This window comes from Phyllostomus discolor, chromosome 7 (assembly GCF_004126475.2).
Source record: "Phyllostomus discolor isolate MPI-MPIP mPhyDis1 chromosome 7, mPhyDis1.pri.v3, whole genome shotgun sequence".
Taxonomy (NCBI): Eukaryota; Metazoa; Chordata; class Mammalia; order Chiroptera; family Phyllostomidae; genus Phyllostomus; species Phyllostomus discolor.
The window spans coordinates 136,702,974-136,722,028 of NC_040909.2; the positions used below are offsets into that span (position 1 = coordinate 136,702,974).

Sequence of the window (19,055 nt, forward strand, 5' to 3'; positions counted from 1 at the left end):
TGTTCACCGCCAGCACCACGTGTGGTGCTAAACCCAGTCCAGGGGAGCACCTAGCCCAGAGGCCCCTGCAGGAGCCCAGCCAGCCCCGCGGGGGCCACCAGCTGCAGAGGCTGAAGGCTGGGGCCTCCCTCCTCGCTCTCTGCTCTCTGTGCGCGGGTCTGGAGGAGCCACGCGGGCAGAGGATTCTCGTCCAGCCCCTAAAGACGGCACACCACGCTCGAGAGCCCGTCATCCGTGTCTCCTCCCCACGTCGCCAGCCTTCCTACTTTGCCTGACATGCAGTAGGCGGGCACAAATGCTCGGAGCTTCTTCCTTCTCTCCCGCCCTCGTGTGCCACAGCCACAGGCGCCTGCGGGGGAGGGGCACACCGCTGCAACTGGGATCCTGGAGCAAGGGCGGCGGCCCGATGAGCGAGCTGGCCGTGCACCGCCGGCTCAGCTCATTCCAGCTCCGCGGGCGCCGGGAAGGGAAGGGACTCTCCTCCACACGTCTCAGGAGGGGCCGGGGCCGACAGACGGCACAGGTTCAAGGCTCAGTGCTGCTGCTCGCTGGCCGTGGGCCTCTGTGAGAGCCACTCAGGATCCCTGCACCAGCGTCTTCACTGGCAAGAGCGGAAAACACACCCTCCCCCTCGCAGGTCCCCCCCCACACACACACGTGCCTGCCCGTGAAAGCACACTGCGGTGCAGACGCCGCGCACTGCGGGCCGACCACGAGCCTGCAGATCACACAGGCACACACCTGCTGTACCGTCCCCGACGGCGGTCACGCCGGGAGAGGGACCTGGAGACTGGCCCTGCAGGGGGGGAGCCAGATGTGGACGGTTGTGGCCACAGCAGGTGGCCTGTCCGGCCTGAACTCTCTGACCCGGAGCCGATATGCTTACACGGGGATGAAACAGCTTCTACGTTTCTTCCAGTGTCACCCCGGCGACACGCTCCCCGTCTACCCTAACGAGCACGGGGCCTGGCCGGCGAGATAGAGCAGCGGTGCGTGCACATCTCGGGCGGAGAACTGCCTTACCTCCTGCAGCAAAACCCGTCACCTGAGGCGGACGGCAGCCTCCCGCCCGGGAGCACGGGGCGGCCCCTGACCCGAGGAGGCCCCGTGCGCTTGTTAACTACCCCACGTGCCTGCACGCACGGCCCGGGACGATCGCGGGGGCCCTGCCCGGGGCCTCCTCACCAGTGGTCGTCCACATGTCATTAAGCCCCTAATGGAGGGGAAACCGAGCCAGGGGCGGGGGCCGCTGTGGAGTCCGCCTTGATTGGGACCCGGGAGCAGCCCGCGAGCACTGGACGCGATTCAGCGGGCGGCGTGGCGCCCAACATTTCCGTCCGTTTTGTCAGAACAGACACTGAATCAACAGGCCGAACACCCGAACCCCGGCCGTGGCCTGTTCGAGACCCGGGGGGCGGGGGAGCGGCTCCAAGGGCAGGCGCCCGGGCTTCACACCTGGGGACGGCGCGACCTTTGGCCGCTCTCTTCTCTCTTCCAGGGTTCAGTCACCCTCCCCAACCCGACCCCCCACCATGCAGGATGGTGAGGCCATCACCAGCCACTCGGGTGGTGTCAGGAGCCTCTGACATGGCTCGGGGCTCGGGGCTCAGGCAGGAGAGGCCTGCCTCCCCCCACCTGCAGGTACCCAGAACAGACCCTGGGCCAGAGAGGGGGCACTCACCGGAGCTCCGGGAGGCCCGGGAGGGCCCTGGTGACCCCGCGGTCCTGGGACCCCCTGGGGACACAAGCCAAATACGCATTAGCCACAGCTCCCTCCCACAGCAGACCAGGGCCACCCTCACCCGTGACCCTTTGCTGACCCAGAGTCCACTTCCACAGGTCCCAACAGGGACCCCGAGGTGCCGGGAGGTGCAGGGTGGACCCTGGCATTCCTGGCAGGAAGACCCGCGGACGCCTCTCTTGCTCGCCTGCAGAAGGACACCGGGCTCCTTCTGAGCTCAACTGGCAGTTTCGGCCCCCTGGCCTTGGGCTTTCTGCCTCTGCTCCCGCCTAAAGCCCCCCAGCAGCGGGGGCAGGGGGGCCCACGTTCGCCTTACCTGCTCGCCCTTCAGGCCCTCTCTCTGCACCTGCGGGACAAACCGGCGTCAGCAAAGGGGGCGGCACTTCCTCAGCGGTCAAGCTCGCTCGGCTCCACAAGGGGTGCCCGCACGCGAGCTGTCGTGCGGTCATTTCAGACCGTCCTCTGATTTCTCCCCACTTTTCGTGGGGGGCAGCCTGCGCCCTCCCAGAATTCTGCTGAGACGGGGGTCCTTCCACCACTCAGTGCCACCAGCCTGGGAGCCCAGGGCTCTGGCCGCCGAGGGCAGAACCACTTACCACGGAGCCCGGTACGCCCGGCGGTCCTGCGGGCCCCACGTCACCCTGCGGAGACACGACAACCGTCTCAACAGAGGGCACGTTGTGCCGCCTTCCCCCCGAGGCCCTCCCGCTGCTCTGAGGCCCCTGCGCATTCATGCACATCCACAGGGCCCCTCCTCCTCCGCACGCCGCCGTACACGGCCGTCACGCTGGCCGCACGCCCTCCTGCGGTGCACCCCAGTGTTCTGTGGGAGGAGACTGGTTCTCTCTGTGGTCACACCGGCCCGGGGCCCTGGCGGGTCCTTTCACAACCACGTCCTGCTCGGGAGCAGCCCTCGTGCACGGCTGCACGGGCACCTGCCTGCACCAGGAGCACCGAGAGCAGAGACGACACCTTCCAGTGCATCCCTCCTACCCAGTCCGTGTTCCAGCCTGCGGCCTGTGGCCAGCCTGCAGGACTGTTGGCCGGAGAAAGGACCGGCACGAATGCTGTGCCCGTCCTCCTCCACCTCCACGAGTCACACAAACAAGACCCGCCCAGTCTCCTCCTCCGCTCCCCCCAGGAGGCCAAGCTGGGACGATGGGGGCTGAGCAGACCCACCCCCTGGCTGGGGGCTACCGCCTGGCTCTACTCAGGGCCTGTGTGTCCTCCTGCTGTCACCCCGCTTCCCCCTGGCTGGGACAAGGACACAACCTGCAGCCAATGTCCCCACCTGTGGCCTGGGGACATGGCTGTTCATGTTCTCCCAGGGGCTAGCTCGGGGAGCAAGGGAGCATTCAGAAGCTGCTGTTGATAACATTGGCAAAGAGGGAAGGAGCCGCTGAGTGGATGAGAAAGTGCCCGTCAAACCCTGAGGCTGAGGAGCGGGCATGAGTGACTCTCACGGCCCATCTGTCCCCCTCGGCTGCCCTGTGCCACACGTTCTGTCCTGTGGGCCCCGAACAGGTGTTCTCGGACACCAGAACGGACCGGGTCACCACCCCCTCGGTCCCCACTGCGGCCCGGCACAAGGAAAAGTCACCTCTCTTTCCACAGCGTCAGGTGTGTGTCTAAAACCTCAGCTGACCCCGCTGTTTAAGGCTCTTTTTAACTCTGGACAGGACGCCCCACTGGCCCAGGCTTGTGCCCTCACCCGTACAGCAAGGGGTTCAAGAGCTCAGCCCCGTGGCCCCGGGGACTTTTCCGAGTTGTCAACACCCAGGATGCGTCTCAATGACGACCGCCCCAAATGAGCTGAGGGGCACCGTCGTCCGGGCACCCAGGTTTCCGGGTTATTCCACCAAGCGCTCCAAGTAATTCCAGGGCCCGGCCTTGACCCCCACCTCTGCGGCATTCACCATGGTAACCGACAATAACTCAGCTGCTTCCCAAACGGGAGGGGCCAGGAAAGCTGTCCACACAGTGGCAGCTTAGGGTTTGTAATAATCAAGTCCCTCTCTCTCTCTCCACTCATCTCTCTCTCTCTCTCTTTCTCTCTCTCTCCCCCCTCTCCCTCTCCCCCTCCCCCTCCCTCTCTCTCTCCCCTCCCTCTCTCCCCTCCCTCCTCCCGCCTCCCTCTCTCTCTCCCCCTCTCCCTCTCTCTCCCTCTCTCTCTCCCTCTCTCTCTCCCTCTCTCTCTTCTTCTCTCTCTCCCTCTCCCTCTCTCTCTCTCCCTCCCCGCCCTCTCCCCCAGTAGCAGGAAGTCACGGCCAGGCCCAAACTTCAAAGGTCCCTTCTTCCCAGGGACATGAAATAAACCACCTACTTATTTTGGGATTCAGCATCATGTCAAAGAACCACAAGAGCATTTTAGAGTCCTGACACCAGGATAGGACAACAATGTGAATCTCGGCTCCAAAAATACTCAGGCGGAGAGAACAGCTCACTCAGCCTGCAGGGCAGCCTGAGGGGGGCGGGGGATGCAGTAGACCTGAGCTGGGCAGAGCCAGGCCCCCCACAGAGGCGCTGCAGCCTGCCCGGCCCGCGGACCCGTTTGCTCGTTTGTGACGTCCGCCCGGTCTGCTTCCAGAGTCCGGGCAGCCTCTCCCTCCTCCTGCGTTTCCGGCGTGGGCCAGGAGCGTGTCCCAGGCGGCCAGTGACCCTCCCCTGTGCTCAGAGACATGAGTGGACATGCTGTGCCTCTGGCCACCCCGTCAGAGTGTCCCTGGGTCCCTCCTGCGCTCCCTTCCCTCTTCCCACCTCATCTGAAGTCCCCGCGTCTCATGTCCTTCCCAGGGGCCTGGCCACGAGCCTTGGGCTCTACCCAGTCACCCCTCCTGCTGTGACCCCAAACCCACTGCATGACCCGAACGCCTGGGGAGGTTATTCCCTTCACGGTCATGTTCAAAGCCCCTCACGACCCGCAAGCAAGTTTCACACAGAGCCTGTTTAGCCGGGGGGCGGAGGGGCTGTGTGGCCCCGTTGCCTGAGCCGCGCCTTGTTGGAAAAGGCACCAAGACAGGGGCCAGCGTGACGAGAGACACCCTTGTCATCTGTTCACGAAAGACCCAGCACACGCTCGGACCTGTGACCCTGGTAAAGTCGGAACCCTTTGCAGGCCTCACAGAGGGGGGGAGGGAGAGGGAGGAGGAGGGGCGAGACTTGTGTATTTAAAACTCCCGGCCTACCCTGGTCCACAGGCAACTTAAGTGTTCTAGTGCGCCTGCGTATGACATGGTAGGAGTTGGCTTGTCAAGTCAGTTTTTGTTCCTCAAAGTAAAAACACATTCAAATGCAGTAACGAGAAGTTACGTGCTAGCTGAGTTGCCGGTGCCACCGCACCAGGTTCGTCTGGGCTCCGTTCCCACAGCTCCAGCCTGCCCCCGCCCCTCGCCCCGCCCCTCGCCCCGCCCCTGGCCCCGGCTTACCTTCTCTCCCCGGGGCCCGGCCACGCCGGGAGGGCCAGGGCTTCCCTAGGGGAGAGAGGGGAGGGGCTGTCAGCGTGGGTGAGTGGAGCAGATGGGTGGAGGGGACGCAGCCCAAAGCCCTGATTTGCTCCCCCCCCCCCCCAAGACATAGACCCCTGGACCAGACTTCCAGAAAGTTCTTCCTCAGCTGACATCTGCCCATGGCCCCTCTGCACCCACACTGGCACTGCAGCAGGGAAAACACCCTCTAGGTGAGCCATGCCCTCTCCTGGGGAGCACGAGGGACGAAAGAGCACCTGGCGCTCCAGGGGGCAGGGGGCGGGGGCAGGGTGCTGTGCCTGCCCCAGGCACGGGGCCAGGAGGGCCGAGTCGGCAGTGTAGGCTGGAATCCCGGGGTGCTGAGGGCCGGCAGGGTCTCCGGGACCAGCGACCAGGGCAAGGGCCACCTGAACTCTGCACCTGGATTAGTCAACGCCACAGGGAAAGCCGGGGCCCGGGGGGCTGGTGTAGGAGGTGCTGAAGGCGAGGCCCCCTCCTCCTCCCTGTTGCCAGGAGGAACCTCCTACACTGGCCCGCACCTGCACCAGGGCCCACCTACCTGTGCTCCCTGCTCCCCAGGCTTCCCGGGGAACCCGTCCAGGCCTCGCTCCCCCTGGGGAAAGGAGGAAAGGGAGGAAAAGGAAGAAATGCAGAACAGACGGACATGCCCAGGGCCAACGCCAAGAAGAGGGAAGGCAGGCGAAGGCCCTCAGTGTCCAACTGCCCTCGGCTCCCCTCCCCACCAGGCACCTTCAGGGCCAGGTCGGCCACACACACACACACACACACACACACACACACACACACACCTAGTGTACTGGGGGCCAAGGAGCATAGGTCCAAGGTCAGAGAAACCAGGTCCCTGGCTCTGCTTCTCATTTTCCAAGTCTGTGACCCAGGAAAGGCCACGGGGCCTCTCTGAGGCCCGGTCTCCTCACCTCCCCGGTCTTCGCGGTCGGAGGAAGGCCTGTGAGGTCTGGAAGGCAGCTCGCAAAGCTGCGGGCGCGTCTCACTCCTCACCCGTTCACCCAGTGAGTGGGTGTGACCATCCTCTACCTCACCGGTGCTCGGGGAGGACCTAAGAGTTCATCGCTGGCTAAGGCTGGGCCACCGTACGTCTACACGACCACCCAACACCCCCCATCTGCTGACACCCAGATGGAGCCGGGTGTGAGTGTCTCACTGGCTGTGCGGTCCTGGCCAAGGACTGTGATTCACGGGACGATGATGATCCCGTCCTCGAAGGCACCTGACCGAGGGGGGGTGACAATCTGCCTAACACCCCTGTGGGTGACCCCCCGGCCCCACACTGGCCATCTGAGCCAAAGCCCACAGAGGCCACTGTGTCCCAAGCACAGGAACCCCTCGTGTCTCGTGGTGCCGGCCAGGGTCCCGCTCCCAGGCGGCCCTGCGGACTGCAGCTGAGGGAAGGTGACTCAGCGAGGTGGGCTCAGGCGCAGGGGGGTCGGCAGCCATGGTTGCCCTCGCCGAGGTCCTCAAAGGCAGCGACGCCTTCCTGCTCCCACCTGCCGCTCTCGCTCATCCCTCTGCTGGCTGGTCCCCCCCACCTCGCCCTGCAGGACTCACATCACCGCCACCTCCACACCCTTTTCCTGCGAGGCATCAGCCCTCTCCTCCTCCTTGGGGGCTCATGGAGGCCTCCCCCGCTCTCCATGCAACGCACCTTCATTACCCAGGTTACTCCCCCGCGTCTCACGGGAGGACACGACCCAGGAGCGTGTCCCCGGGGCCCTGTGCAGGCATGCGCAGTGTGGCCCCCAGGTGGCAGGCACTGAATCACTGGAAGGCTGCCTGTGGAAATTATTCTGAACTCTACTTTTATTTTTCCATGACTTCATGGCTTATTTTTATTTGTGGGGTTTTTTTTTCAGGTTGGTGCCTCTCTCTCGGGATGTTGTTTTTCTCCGAATGACGGAGGCTGCTTGGCTTCTGGCTCATTCTGCTGTGTGAGCCTTGGGCTGCCTGCCCGAGGGGGCCGAGGCTGCACCCTCCCCCGGCCCAGCCCGGTGACCGCGGGCATGGCGGGGCTTCCAGGCAGATGGTTGGGAGGCCTCAGTGTTCTCTGCATAGATGCCCTGGGGCGCGGTCCTCTCCATCTGGGGACAGAAAGCAAGGCTGCCGCTGGCCAGGCCAAGCCGAAGTTGGGGGACAGGGTGGGTGGTGGTGAGGAGCCAACTCGGCCGCTCCAAGCGCACGGCCCCAGTGAACCCCAACAGCTGCCCCGGGTCCCCAGGCCCCACCTCCGTTGGCAGAACCTCTCCCGGTTCGGCAGTGTGGTCTGCAGTTTCTCTGCGTCCCGCACCTACGTGAACCTAATCGTCATGTATTTTCCATCCTTCAGGAATTATTTCGACATCCTCAAAGAAGGACAAACACATTCCTATTTGCAAGCACTGTTACATATTGATTCTTTAGAAAGTCTTTTCATTCGGTGAGTCTTGGGGTGAGCGAGAGCTGCCTATTTTCTCTCTCTGCCACCCAATTCCACGTCTGTCCCTTCCCCTGCTCTTCGTCTGAGTGCCAGGAGGTTGGGGGCGGGCTGAGGCCAATGACAGGCGAGGAAACCGAGGCCCAGAGGTAAAGCCACTCACCCCCCGAGAGGCGTGTTTGCACCGGAGCTGAAACCTGGGCCCTTGGCCCTCAGTCCACGTTGCTGCCCTCCACGGGGTCTGGGCAGAGCCCCTGGGGGAGTGGGCGGTCTCTCCCGTGGCTCCCGGAGTGGCCGAGCTGGTGGCGCCCTGGAGCCCACAGCACCCAAGGGCTCACGTGACAGGCGAGGAAACTGACAACCAGAGGGGGTGTCTCTGGTCCAGGGTCCCAGGGACACTCAGTGATGGGGCCAGGAGCAAAGCCAAGGCCGCCCATCTCCCAGGGCAGGGCCCCCCCCGACATGAGGCTCAGCAAAGGGCAGCCTGCTCAACGGGGTCGCAGCCAGCCGCCGCCCCCACTCCACCTGAAGTGGAGGGCCAGCCGGGCACCGAGCGCCGGCATCTCACTTCCCCACCTTGGCATTTCCAGGTCAGCGCAGCCGGAGCCAAGATCCCCCCCGGCTACCGAGAGGCACAGCTGCGGGCGCACGGCGAGGGCCTGGCTGGACGCGGCGTCAGCAGTCTGCGGGGCTGGTCAGCACGGAGCAGGGGGGCCAGAGGGACACGGCTGGGTGCTGGCAGACCTGGGTTTTCGTGAGCGGGGGAAGGGGGAGCAAGAGACGGGCCGGGGAAGGTGGTTGCCCAAGAGAGCGCAGAGACGGAGAGAGAAGAAGGGAGGCAGGGGCCCACACAGCAGGGTCGCTTGCTGGCTGAACCCCCTGGGGGGTGTGGGCGGAGCCGTAAGGAAGAGCCCGGTGAGAGGTCAGAGGAGAGAGAGCATGTTGTCCCCAAAGGCTTGACACCCAGTTTTCCTCCGTTGCTGTTTGTCTGTGTCAGGAGTTGCCGACGCTGCGCTGACCAGTCAAGCATGACAGAGGACAAAGCCTGGACGACTGGCCACCAGCCTGGCTCCTGGCACCGGCCGAGGGGCAGCCGGGGCTCTTGGAGGTGGAGGGGGGCAGGGACCAGCGGTCACCCTCAGCAGACTCAAAGCCTGGCTGTCCCCCCTCCAGCTGTGTGACCAGGGGCCGACGACTCGGTTTCCCGTCTGCAGAGGAGGCTGCTGTGAGGGCGAGCGAGCGGACACGTGGGGAGGCTTAGACAGTGCCCGACAGGTGGAAGGTGCTTATTGAAAACCGACCACGTGGAGCCGAGAGTGGCCAAGAGTGGAACACGGGAAAGGAGCGACATCCATCAGCTGAAAGGGGCCGGCAAGAGGGGAGCGTCGCAGGAGAGGAAGGGTATGAGCCAGGGCACCAGAGGGCCTAGAGCGGAGAGACCGGGCCAGCGGTCCGGAGGCCTGAGCCCGCCTCCGACTCAGTGAGCGCCGGCTGCCGGCTGCAGAGACTGAGACCTCGCAGGTACTGGTTTCCTCGCCGCAGGGCAGTAATAAGACGCAGGACAAGAAAACAGGCGGCTGCCGCACAGGATCGCTAAGACCTCCCCTGCCCGTCACGTGCCCCCGTCGCTGGGAGGTGTGTGTGCAATCCCGGTGAAACGCTCTCCTGGGCCAGAGCACCTTCCGGTACCAGGTGCAGAGAGAGGAGTGATCTTTAAAACTCGCATCAACCCCAGGACAGGTGGCCCCTGGCTTCAGGCGGCAGGTCTCAGAGACCAAGGGCGTCCTCCTCGCGCATTCGCCCTCCGGATCCCTCCGCTCCGGTCCCCGTGCTGCGGCCCCGAGTCCCGACAGCAGAGGGCGCACGCACCCCACTTACAGCCTGTCTTCCATGCTAATTGCCCGGAGAACTCTGAGTGCTGGGTGTTGGTGGGCACATTCCACGTGGGAGGCTGTGCGGCGTGCTGCTTCCACGCCGCTGGCTCCAGAAAGGTTTGCCAGATGAGCGCATGAGCGTACCTCGGTGGGCCCAGCACACGGCGGGGATTCAAACCAATACCGGACCGCAGTCCGGGCTGGTGGGCGGCCCCACCCACCCTTCCAGAACAACGTGCACTGAGGGTGACATTCCTGTGTCTGCCTCCACAGCCGGCTTCATCCGACCCTCAGAGCCTCTTCCGGAGGCAGCCAGCGTCACCCTAAATGTCAGCAAGTCTGGGAGCCTGGGCGCCGCCCGGGAGCTGGGAGAGGCGGGGCCGCGGGGCAGGTCTGCTGCTGCTGCTGCTGCTACGGACGCAGAAGCCGGTGCTCTTGCCGCTTTGCTAGGGCCGCCGGGACGGGACCCCTGGGAAACCGTCCGGGGCCCTCGGGAGCTCTCGGCTGTCACCGCCCCTCCACATGGTCCTGTGAGCGCGTTCTCCGATGGAGTGGGGGCCCGCTGCGCCCAAATCTGGCCCCCCAGCGAGGGGACCCCTCTGTGTGACTTACTAGATCCCCTTACAGTGTGCCGCGGTCCCACGTTCAGTGGCGCCTGCACAGCCCACTCGGGTCCCACTGCCCCTCCATCACCAGGAGGTCCTCCTGCCCGCAGAGCCGGCATATCCCGCTGCGCCCCCAAGGCACCTTCCGGAAAACGCCCAGAGCCAGGGCCGCACCCCTCACAGAGAACGCCGGGCAGCAGGCACTGGCCTGGCTGACGGATGGGGGTGGCTCGCTCTGGCCCGGCTCCACGCCGGCCGAGGCTGGGCAGCTGGACGGGCCAGTCCTGCGGGGGAATGGAAACTTCCTTCCTGCTGATGCAAGAAGTCAGGTGCGTGGTGCAGTCGGCTGTTTCAGGGCCATCAGATGCAAGGACTGGGAAGGAGCCTGAGGTTTCACACAGCCGGGCTCCTCCGACAGATGGGGAGACGGGGGTGCAGAGAAGGGACCAGCTGTCCCAGAGCCGCCCAGAAAGTCAGCGCCGGAGTCAGAAATCGCACCCAGGCTGAGCCCGCGGAGCCCAGGCTCGTGCCTCCCCCTCTCTCTGTCCTCCCACCTCCTGCATGGGTGGCACGTGCTGCTCAGCGCGGTTCAAGGGCTCACAAAGGTGAACTCATCTAATGCCCGTTGTAGCCTCCTGCAGTGGGTACAGCTCCCCCAGCGGTGAGGGCGCCCGGAGGGACACTGGCTGAGCTTCTTTCTGGGACCTCACCTGGGGTCCACACACGTGGGCACACACACTTGCTGTGCACACACTCGAGTACGTACACTGCCTGCACAGGCAGGCATGGGCATACACGCACACATGAGCACAGGTGTGCACACACAAACCAGCACAGGGCGGACAGGCCCGGGCGCCTGCTTCCTGTCTCCAGAAAGCTGACTGTACCTACCTTCTCTCCGCGGGCCCCCCGCTCCCCTCGCTCTCCTTGGAGACCCTGGGGAGAGGGAAGGTCGGAGTCAGCATCTCGGCCAGCCTCTTCATCCTCACTGCGGGCCCCCGGCGGTGGCCCGTGCATAGGCTGCCGGGGACACTGGTGGTGAGGGGCCCCCCAGAAAGCCCCCCTGCACACACTGGGCTGCTGTCCTCCCTCGGGCCTGGCCGCCCAGCTTGGCCCTTGCCAGGGTGCAGGTGAGCTCTCCGGTCTGGTCCCCTGGTCCAGGTGACCCAGGGCCTCCTGGCTAGACAGGAAGACCCCCCCCCCAGCCCCTGAGTTAATTCATCCAGGGACAGGAACGTGGCTTCAGAGTCAGTCCCCGCTGCCGGCCAGAGCCTGCAGTCCGGACACCACCACCCCACTGCCATCGACACGGGCAAGACAGCAGATCCTCTGCGGATGGATGTGCGGGGCGGGGCACCTGTCACACAGAGACTGGGCCCTGCCCCTGGACAAGGGCCCAGGACCCCTCCAGACAGACGCCCATACTCACGGGAGCTCCGACGTGGCCAGGGGGCCCAGGCAGCCCAGGCAGTCCGTGGGGTCCCTGCAGAGCCGCGTTCACAAGGAGGTGGAACGGGGCGGAGAGGTGGGAGCAGAGACGACACTCTGTCAGCACCAGGCGTGAGGCAGCACCCGCTGCCCGTCACCCGCCACGTGCAGCCACACCACTCCACGAGGTTGCCCAGAGAGGCCCCCACCGCCATTGCCGTCTCAGCTGAGACCCATGACATCCCCTGCCTGGTGGAGCCAGGACCCATCCCGGATCTGCTCAACTTCAAGGGCGGGCTAGCAGAGGGCCGGCTCTGAGCTCTGAGGAGGCCAGCGCCACGATTCCATGTCCATGGGTCCCTGCCCTGTGCCCCTTGTCCCCTGACCTACGCCCCTTGTGCTGTGACCTGGCCAGGACAGGCACACAGCTGCCAATCAGCGTGACTCTGCCTGCAGCTCGGGGTTCGCACCCAGCCCCGGGGCCCGAGCCTGGACAGGCCCTGACCACACCCGGCAACCCTCTGAGGAGCCCGGAGGGCCCCTGTGGCCCGAACCATGAACTGCTGCAGCTTTTAAGCAATTCGTTTGGCAGCATCTGTTAAAAGCTATTAAAATTAAAACGTGCATTGCCTCAGCCAAGGGAATGCTAACTTTTTGTTGTCTGTCCTGCTGAAAGGAAAACGCAGTCACACCCACAGAGACACACACTCAGGCACACGCACTCGCTGCTCCGCCCACTTCGGTAAAAAACTAGTGACACTGGACCCCACCTTGGGGCCGGGGGCGGGGGAGCTGCGCAAGTCAGGGAGCAGCCACACCGAGGGACAGCGAGCCTCGATGAGGAGAGCGGGGGGAGGCTCCCCGGGCTAGGTCGAAAGGGGTCCCTGCCCCCTACCACCCCCAGTGCACGAAAAGCACACACACAGAGTGTGGCAGGACTCACTTCTGTTAGAATTTAGGGGAAATTAAACAGACACACACCCGAGCAGCGTGCAGTTAGGACACGAGGAGGCTAGGTAGGGGTGCGTGGGGGCGTCCCCCCTGCTCCTAGAGCAGCCGGCTCTGCTCCCAGACCTGCCCCCTGGGGACGCGAGTGGAACGCAGCTGGAGGCGACACTTACCCGCATGCCCACCTCACCCGGCAGCCCCGGCTCTCCAGGCTCCCCCTGCACACAGAGCAGGACACGGTCACCACCCAAGGGCCAGCACACCCGGCAGCCCGAAGCCAGGGCAGCTGCTCCTGGGCTCGGAGCGCGTCCCCGACGCGGCAGCCCCCAGTGGTCAGAGACCAGCGCCCCCCAGGGCCCCTCTCTGTGAGCAGAGAAGCTGGTCCTCACGGCCGGGGGCGGTGCCGGCTCAGCCGCCCGAGCTCCTGGGCCGAGGCCAGCAGGGCCGGGCGTGGGCAGTGGGGCGGGAAAGCCGGGCCACGGGAGTGGCGGCCAGTGCGGGCCTTGTTCATGGAGAAAGCGTCTGCACATTCGGGGGGAAGGAGAGGGCCTCGGGGCGCCTGGGACCCCCTTTCCCTCCTCGTCTCCCCCCCCAGACCTCCTGTCCTGGCACGCTAAAGGCCGAGGGCTCAGGAGGCGCCCACGAGTCAGGGCCCCCACTGTGAGGCCCGATCACACGTGGCTGAGAGTGGCAGAGGGAGCAGCGGAGCCGGCTGCTGGGGCTTCTCAGTGGAGAAGGAGTGTGGTGGTCCCGTGCAGAGGCGCAGTGGGGGGCCAAGGAGAGGGCAGCGGCTGGCCCTGCAGGGTGCAAGGCGCCCTGTGGGCCCTACCCCGGCTCCTGGAGCAACAAACTGGGGTCGTGGGTGAGTCCTTAGCCTTGGACTGTGACTTGCTCCCAAGTCAGGGCCCTGAGGACGAGGAGACCGCCTGCACTGCACTGCTTGTCACCTGACCGAGACGCAGCTTCCGGGGACACACAGCTGACGCCCGGGGGCACCAGCTGCAGGGGGAGTGATCGTTGTGAGGCCGACCTCCGGGGGCCTGGGAGCTGCCCACATAAACGAGCCCCAGCTTGGCCCAGGCCTGGCCCAGGCTGCCCCTGTGGGGGCCAGCAGGCTCTGGCCGGGCCCCCGGGCCGGCGCTGCCGCGCGGGAAGGGTGGTGGGAGCACACGTACCCGCACGCCTTTGCTGCCGTCTCTCCCGGGGAGGCCGGGCGGGCCCAGGGAACCCTAGGGTGACAAAGAGAGCAGCCATTGGTACAGGAGGAGGACAACGCGGCAAACAGGCCCCCGGCAGGCTGGTGCTGTGGGGACAGGCCAGGCTGGGTGGTGGCCCAGATTCTGCTGCTCAGAGGGGGGCCCAGCCGCCTGGACATGGGCTCCACCCGGACGGTGAGAGGAATGCAGATTCTCAGGCCGCACCAGGGCCAGGTCTCGGGGGCCCGGGAGGTGGGGGGCTCAGCCCCCAGCCGCCCCGCCGGTGTCCAAGGCCCACGTCCACCCCAGCCCCGCCCTGCGCTGACCTGAGCGGATGGCGTGGCAGCGACACCCCCTGCTCACTGCCGCTTCTCCGCCACTGACGCCACATTCGAGCGTTCCCCACAGGGGGGCCATCCTGGAACGAGGACCCCTCGGAGGGAACGCAGCGCTCGCCCTGGGGGCCAGTCACCCAGGTGAGACGGCAGGTCCTCGCACGGCCAGTGTCCCTCCCGCTGCTGTGGGTGGGAACGCCCTGTAGCCACGGGAGCGGGGGGGCGGGGGGGGGGAGGGCCACCTCGGGGCAGGGCCCCAGGACTCCCAGGACGGTCTCATACAGGGACCTAGGCAGGAGTCCCGCTACCGTGCCAGAGGGGGCCCCAGAGAGTTCCGGAACCTTCCCTACGCCCACAGTTGTCACACATCCGGGAGCTGGCAACCCTGCGCTCCCCCTGCCCGCCGTGCCCTGTGCACTCGGTCCCCTCCTGAGCCCTGTGGCTTGTGGGGGGACAACAGGGGGACCCTCCGACAGTAACATGAGCTTTGGGGATATGAACCGCCAGGAACAAAGCCCCAGGAACCCGGGGTCTCTGGAACGCCAGGAGTAGTGGTGTCTGGCCGGCGGGGGGCGGGGGGCGGCTGGGGAGACGCCTTGAGACCGGCTGGAGGAAGCACTCTGCGTGCGGGCAGACTGGACGCCGGCATCGAGTCCTGCCGTTCCTCCCCTGTGGACGGCAAACCACCGGGGCCAGAGGACGACGAGGGTTGATGCACCTGCAACCTGCCACCTGCTACCGACGGAGCCGGGGCTGGAGGAGAGGGCAGCCCCCACTCACACTGGCAGCAGGGACCCCAAGGCTGGGCCCGGATTCCACTCATGGCTCTCACCTTCCTGCCCCCAACCCCGCCGGCTGCCCCCATGACCTCATGGGGGTGGGGGGGGCACCTGGCCCAGGGTCTCAGGCAGGAGGGGCCTGCCCAGGCGCCAGCAGGAGAGGCCCAGGAACCATGGGGTTCCCTCACTGGGCAAAACACGGAGAAAGGAGGGGGCAGGCGTTTCTCCTGTTCCTTCGGTGAATTAACTACGAGGCCTTTGTCTGGGTGTTGACAGAGAGACTGAAGGTGTGACACATTACTGTTCCCCTTCAGCCAGCGGTGGGGGCCGGGGCAGGTCCTCCAGGCGGGGTCTGAGCAGCCCCCTGGGCAGCGGCGGCCCTGGCACCTGCAGCGCCCGCATCACCTGGGCCCCCCAGAAACCAGCCAGCCCCCCAAATCCGACACAGGGCAGGGGGTGTGGCAAGCCGGCCTGACAAACTCTCCAGGTGATTTGGACACTGGGTCCCAGCCTGAGAGCCACACCTGAGCGCTGAGGGATGCCAACGGGGCGTCCGACCACAGCGCCCGGCTCTGGGCTTGGCCACAGAGAGGGCGAACTCACTCGCTCCCGGCCCCACGGCCACCGAGCTTGAACGTGAGGACGACAACAGGTGCCCCCAAAACTGAAGGGCAGGCACTCGAGTCCCGGCAGACAGCCGCACTTGGGGTGCGGGGGGGGCCTCTCTGCTCTCCTCTTTGCTGCTCCGTGGACTGTTTGGGATGAACTGCAGGAAGGACAGGACCCTGCCCCCCCCCCCCCGTAAAGCAGCCCCCTGGGAGCACGCTTTCCAACAACCCCACCCCCCCGCCCCGGCCTCCTGAGGCTTCCGGAGTTAACTTCCTCCTCGGGGGGCAGGGAGCCTGGGCACCTCGCAGCTGGCGGCTGCCCCTGGGGAGATGGCCTCACCGGCGCGGGGGACACAGACGACATCATTGGCTGAATAAAACACGGAGCCCCTGCTGCCGTAATGGTAATTACACTTAACACGTATGAGCGATTTCTACAAACATGACTCATTTGTGTTCATTAGCTCACTCCACCCTGCGAGGCAGCTGCGGTGACGGTGGCCGCTCTGCAGACGAGAGGGGCGAGGGTGACAGGGGTGGCGTGGCTGCACAGTGTCACGCGGCGGGGACGGGGGCGGAGCAGGGTCTGACGCAGCCCGGCTGGGTCTGGGGCCCGTGCCCTGGGCACCCCCAGCCCACCCCCAGCCCTCCCAGTCCGGTGGCCCAGCATGTGCGCCCCCCTCCACGACTGGCAGCCTCCTGGGTGCAGCTCTGGGTCCCGGGTCCGGGCTGGGAGACTGGGTAGACCTCTGAGCGTCAGGCCGCGCTGGGGAAAAGGCCGGCTTTCCTACCCCAGCCCTGCTGGGGGCTGGGGGCTCCAGGACCTCAGAACTTGCCCAGCGTGGCCTTCAGCACCGCGGACAGGGGGTGCGGCACCTCCTCCCACCTCCCACCTCCCAGCACTGGGCCCCCAACTACAAGGTTATTTGAGGGCACGTGGGCAGCGAACTTACTCCCCCGACACCCTTTAATTATTGTAAAAATAGAAGGCCCGCAACCACAGTTACCCGACGCGATAACCGTGAATAATGCGCATTAGCGCACGGGCTAAGAATAGGAGACGGGCCGAGGGGGCCAGAGCGCACAGAGGAAGGGGGCCCAGAGCCGGCGGGCGTGAACAGACCTCGGAAGGTCCGCCCGCACAAACACACACACGGGCGTGTGCTCTATGGCTCCGAGGGCCCTCGGGGGGATGGAACGGGCTGGCCCCCACAGGGAGGTGGTCCCCAGGGCCGAGGGCTCCCGGCGATGAGCGGCGCGGTGGCCCGGCTGGCTGCGAGGGGGCAGAGTCCGACAGGCAGACACGGCCCTTCCTGGCCACTTCCGAGATCCCGGACGTGCCCCGGACTCCCGGAAGGGGCTGCAGCGGCTGACCCTCTGGGCTAAACAGCCTGGCGTGTATCTAAAGGTCAGTCCCAGGCCAACGTCACAGTCCTTTCCTCTGCGGCAAAGTCACTCCACCGTCCTAGGGAAGATCACCCAGGGCTGGCCACTGGAGCCAGGCAGCTGCTGCCGCGAATGCCCCCAGCCTGCCCTTCCAGAGAGGATCGGCGGGGCAGAGGTATGCCCATCACGACTGGCTACGGCACACACACCCACGTCGCTTAGCCCAGAGACCCCAGCGGCAGAAGCCCCTTGCAGGCCCCGGAGACCTTCCATGTCACTGCTCCAGGGGGGATATCTGTCTGTCAGAAGCCCCCTCACCCTCCCCAGCCGCCTCCCTGGTCCCATTCTGATGCCTCCTCGAACTCGCCTCTCCGCACAGTTTCAGCCGGAGCCCCCTGGAGATGACACCAAAGGTCCCCGCTCTGGTGGGCGGGACCAGGTGTGCCTGCCGTGCGGGCCTCAGAGCAGCATCCCCGTAAGAACAGACCAGACTGTCCCCTGCAGCAGGGCCCAGGCATTGCTGTGGCGGCTGTACTGGGGGCGGGGGGCGGGGGGGGCTGCCATGCGCTCAGACAGGGCTGGTCCAGAGCAGGGTTGGGTGGGACCCTCACTTCCAGGTGCCAGCCGCCCTGCCCTGCTAGCTACGCAGCAGCCAGAGGCGCCTCCTCATCCCCTCGCCCCACCTTACGGCCGTGCAGACGGCCCAGTGAATCGTCCTCCACGACCCTCAGCTTGCTGTCCAGAGCCGGCCCTCTAGCACAGCGCCTGGCCCCAGACGGGGAGCAGGCAGCGCCTCCTGCCTGCACACCTGGGAGGGACACCTGAGACGACACCCTCAGAACCACCCGCTCCATGCACAGCCCCCCGAAGGTTGGAAGGCGCAAAGCACCCCTGGGGTTTCAACAGGCTGAGAGATGGTGGACGTGCGAGGTGGGGAAGCCACCAACAGGGACGCAGGAACACCCAGAATCCTGCGGGGAAAGGGAAACCCAGAATCCTCAGGGGACATCCCAGGGCAGGGCCCCTGGGGCCCCCTCATGGCAGATGGGAAGGGCTGCACGCTGAGCAACCCCAAGTTCATGGGCCCACGGACACCAAGGGGCTGAGTGGTGGTGGGGAGAAAATGGCGTGGCGGGAGCAGCATTTCAAAGGAACACAAAATTCACATGTTTCCAGCCAGGTGCTCAGACCTAGTGCTGGGCGTCACTCTTGGCTGGTGGGTCCCCAGGGCCCCTCAAGCCGGCTGCCTGGCCCACAGCGCTGTGAGGACCCTGCTCAGTCCAGCTCCGAGTCAGAAAACGAAGCGCCGGCCTCCTCGGGGGCTTGGAACGAATAGGGGGCCGAGTCCACTCTTCTCAGACGGGGGCCTGGCCCCTTAACCACCTCCCTGACGCCATCACGGCGGCCCTGGCCTCTCTTTCCTCAGTGTCCCAACGGGCCCCTGATCGCTTCCGCTTCTTGGAGAGCCGACCACAGGCCCCTCCTGCGTGAGGACTTGGTAACTCTTGGGCGCCTGCTGGAGGCTTGGGCAGCCTCTCCAGGACACCCAGGGAAGTTTCCAGAAGGCAACAGCCTGGGCTACGTGCCCGGTTCAGACTTCACTGTCACCAGCTCGTCCCCCGCCAGCTTTATGGTTTCGGTAAAAATTGGAGAAAACCGTGAACGACAAGGAAGCAATGGCTGGGTGACCTAAAATTCCATCCGCAGCTGAGTGGACGACCAGCCCGGAAAATTCAGCTGAGTTTCTTGTTTGCTGGCATATTTTTGCTGGGGCACCTCGCTGTGAAATCTGAGCGCGGAATCCACGGGAAGCTTTAGTTTTTGCCATACGGGTTTCTGGGAAAGTGCTTGGGAAAGGACTTTTCGGTGGCTGTTGTGCTGGGGGTTTTCCCCTCCGGCCAGTGCTGAGTGAGGAGCTGCTGACCCAGCACGGCTCTAGGGGACACCGTGCCCCCATTTCGTCCCGCGGGCCTCGAGGGCCTGCAGCGTCTGTGGGGTGTGCACAGACTTGGGGGGGGGGGGGGGACGGGGTGGAGAGCCCTCTGCCGACCCCGTGCTCTGTTCCTTCCCACTCCAGGGAAACTGAGTCTCCTCCGCACTCGGCCCTGCCCCCCTCCGTGCCCTGGTCTCAGCCAGTCCCGACCTGAAGGCCTCCTTCTCCATCCTGACCCAGATGTCACATGAATCCTCACTGCTTTCTTAAAGAAGACCAAGAGGGCTGGGGCACGCTGCCTTCCTGTGG

At 65.5% G+C, this 19,055-nt stretch overlaps 1 protein-coding gene across 1 annotated transcript in view; it reads right to left on the reverse strand.

Annotated features, from left to right (window-relative positions):
- LOC114514440 (collagen alpha-1(XXII) chain-like) overlaps positions 1–19,055 on the reverse strand; it is a 147,848-nt gene that overhangs the window by 82,644 nt on the left and 46,149 nt on the right. The window contains exons 12-20 of the mRNA XM_036031682.1: positions 13,685–13,738; positions 12,683–12,727; positions 11,563–11,616; positions 11,025–11,069; positions 5,765–5,818; positions 5,167–5,211; positions 2,338–2,382; positions 2,058–2,087; positions 1,682–1,735 (exon numbers count right to left, since the gene is read on the reverse strand). Of these exons, the coding sequence (XP_035887575.1) occupies positions 1,682–1,735; positions 2,058–2,087; positions 2,338–2,382; positions 5,167–5,211; positions 5,765–5,818; positions 11,025–11,069; positions 11,563–11,616; positions 12,683–12,727; positions 13,685–13,738 (426 nt within the window). The remainder of the gene's footprint in view (positions 1–1,681; positions 1,736–2,057; positions 2,088–2,337; positions 2,383–5,166; positions 5,212–5,764; positions 5,819–11,024; positions 11,070–11,562; positions 11,617–12,682; positions 12,728–13,684; positions 13,739–19,055) is intronic.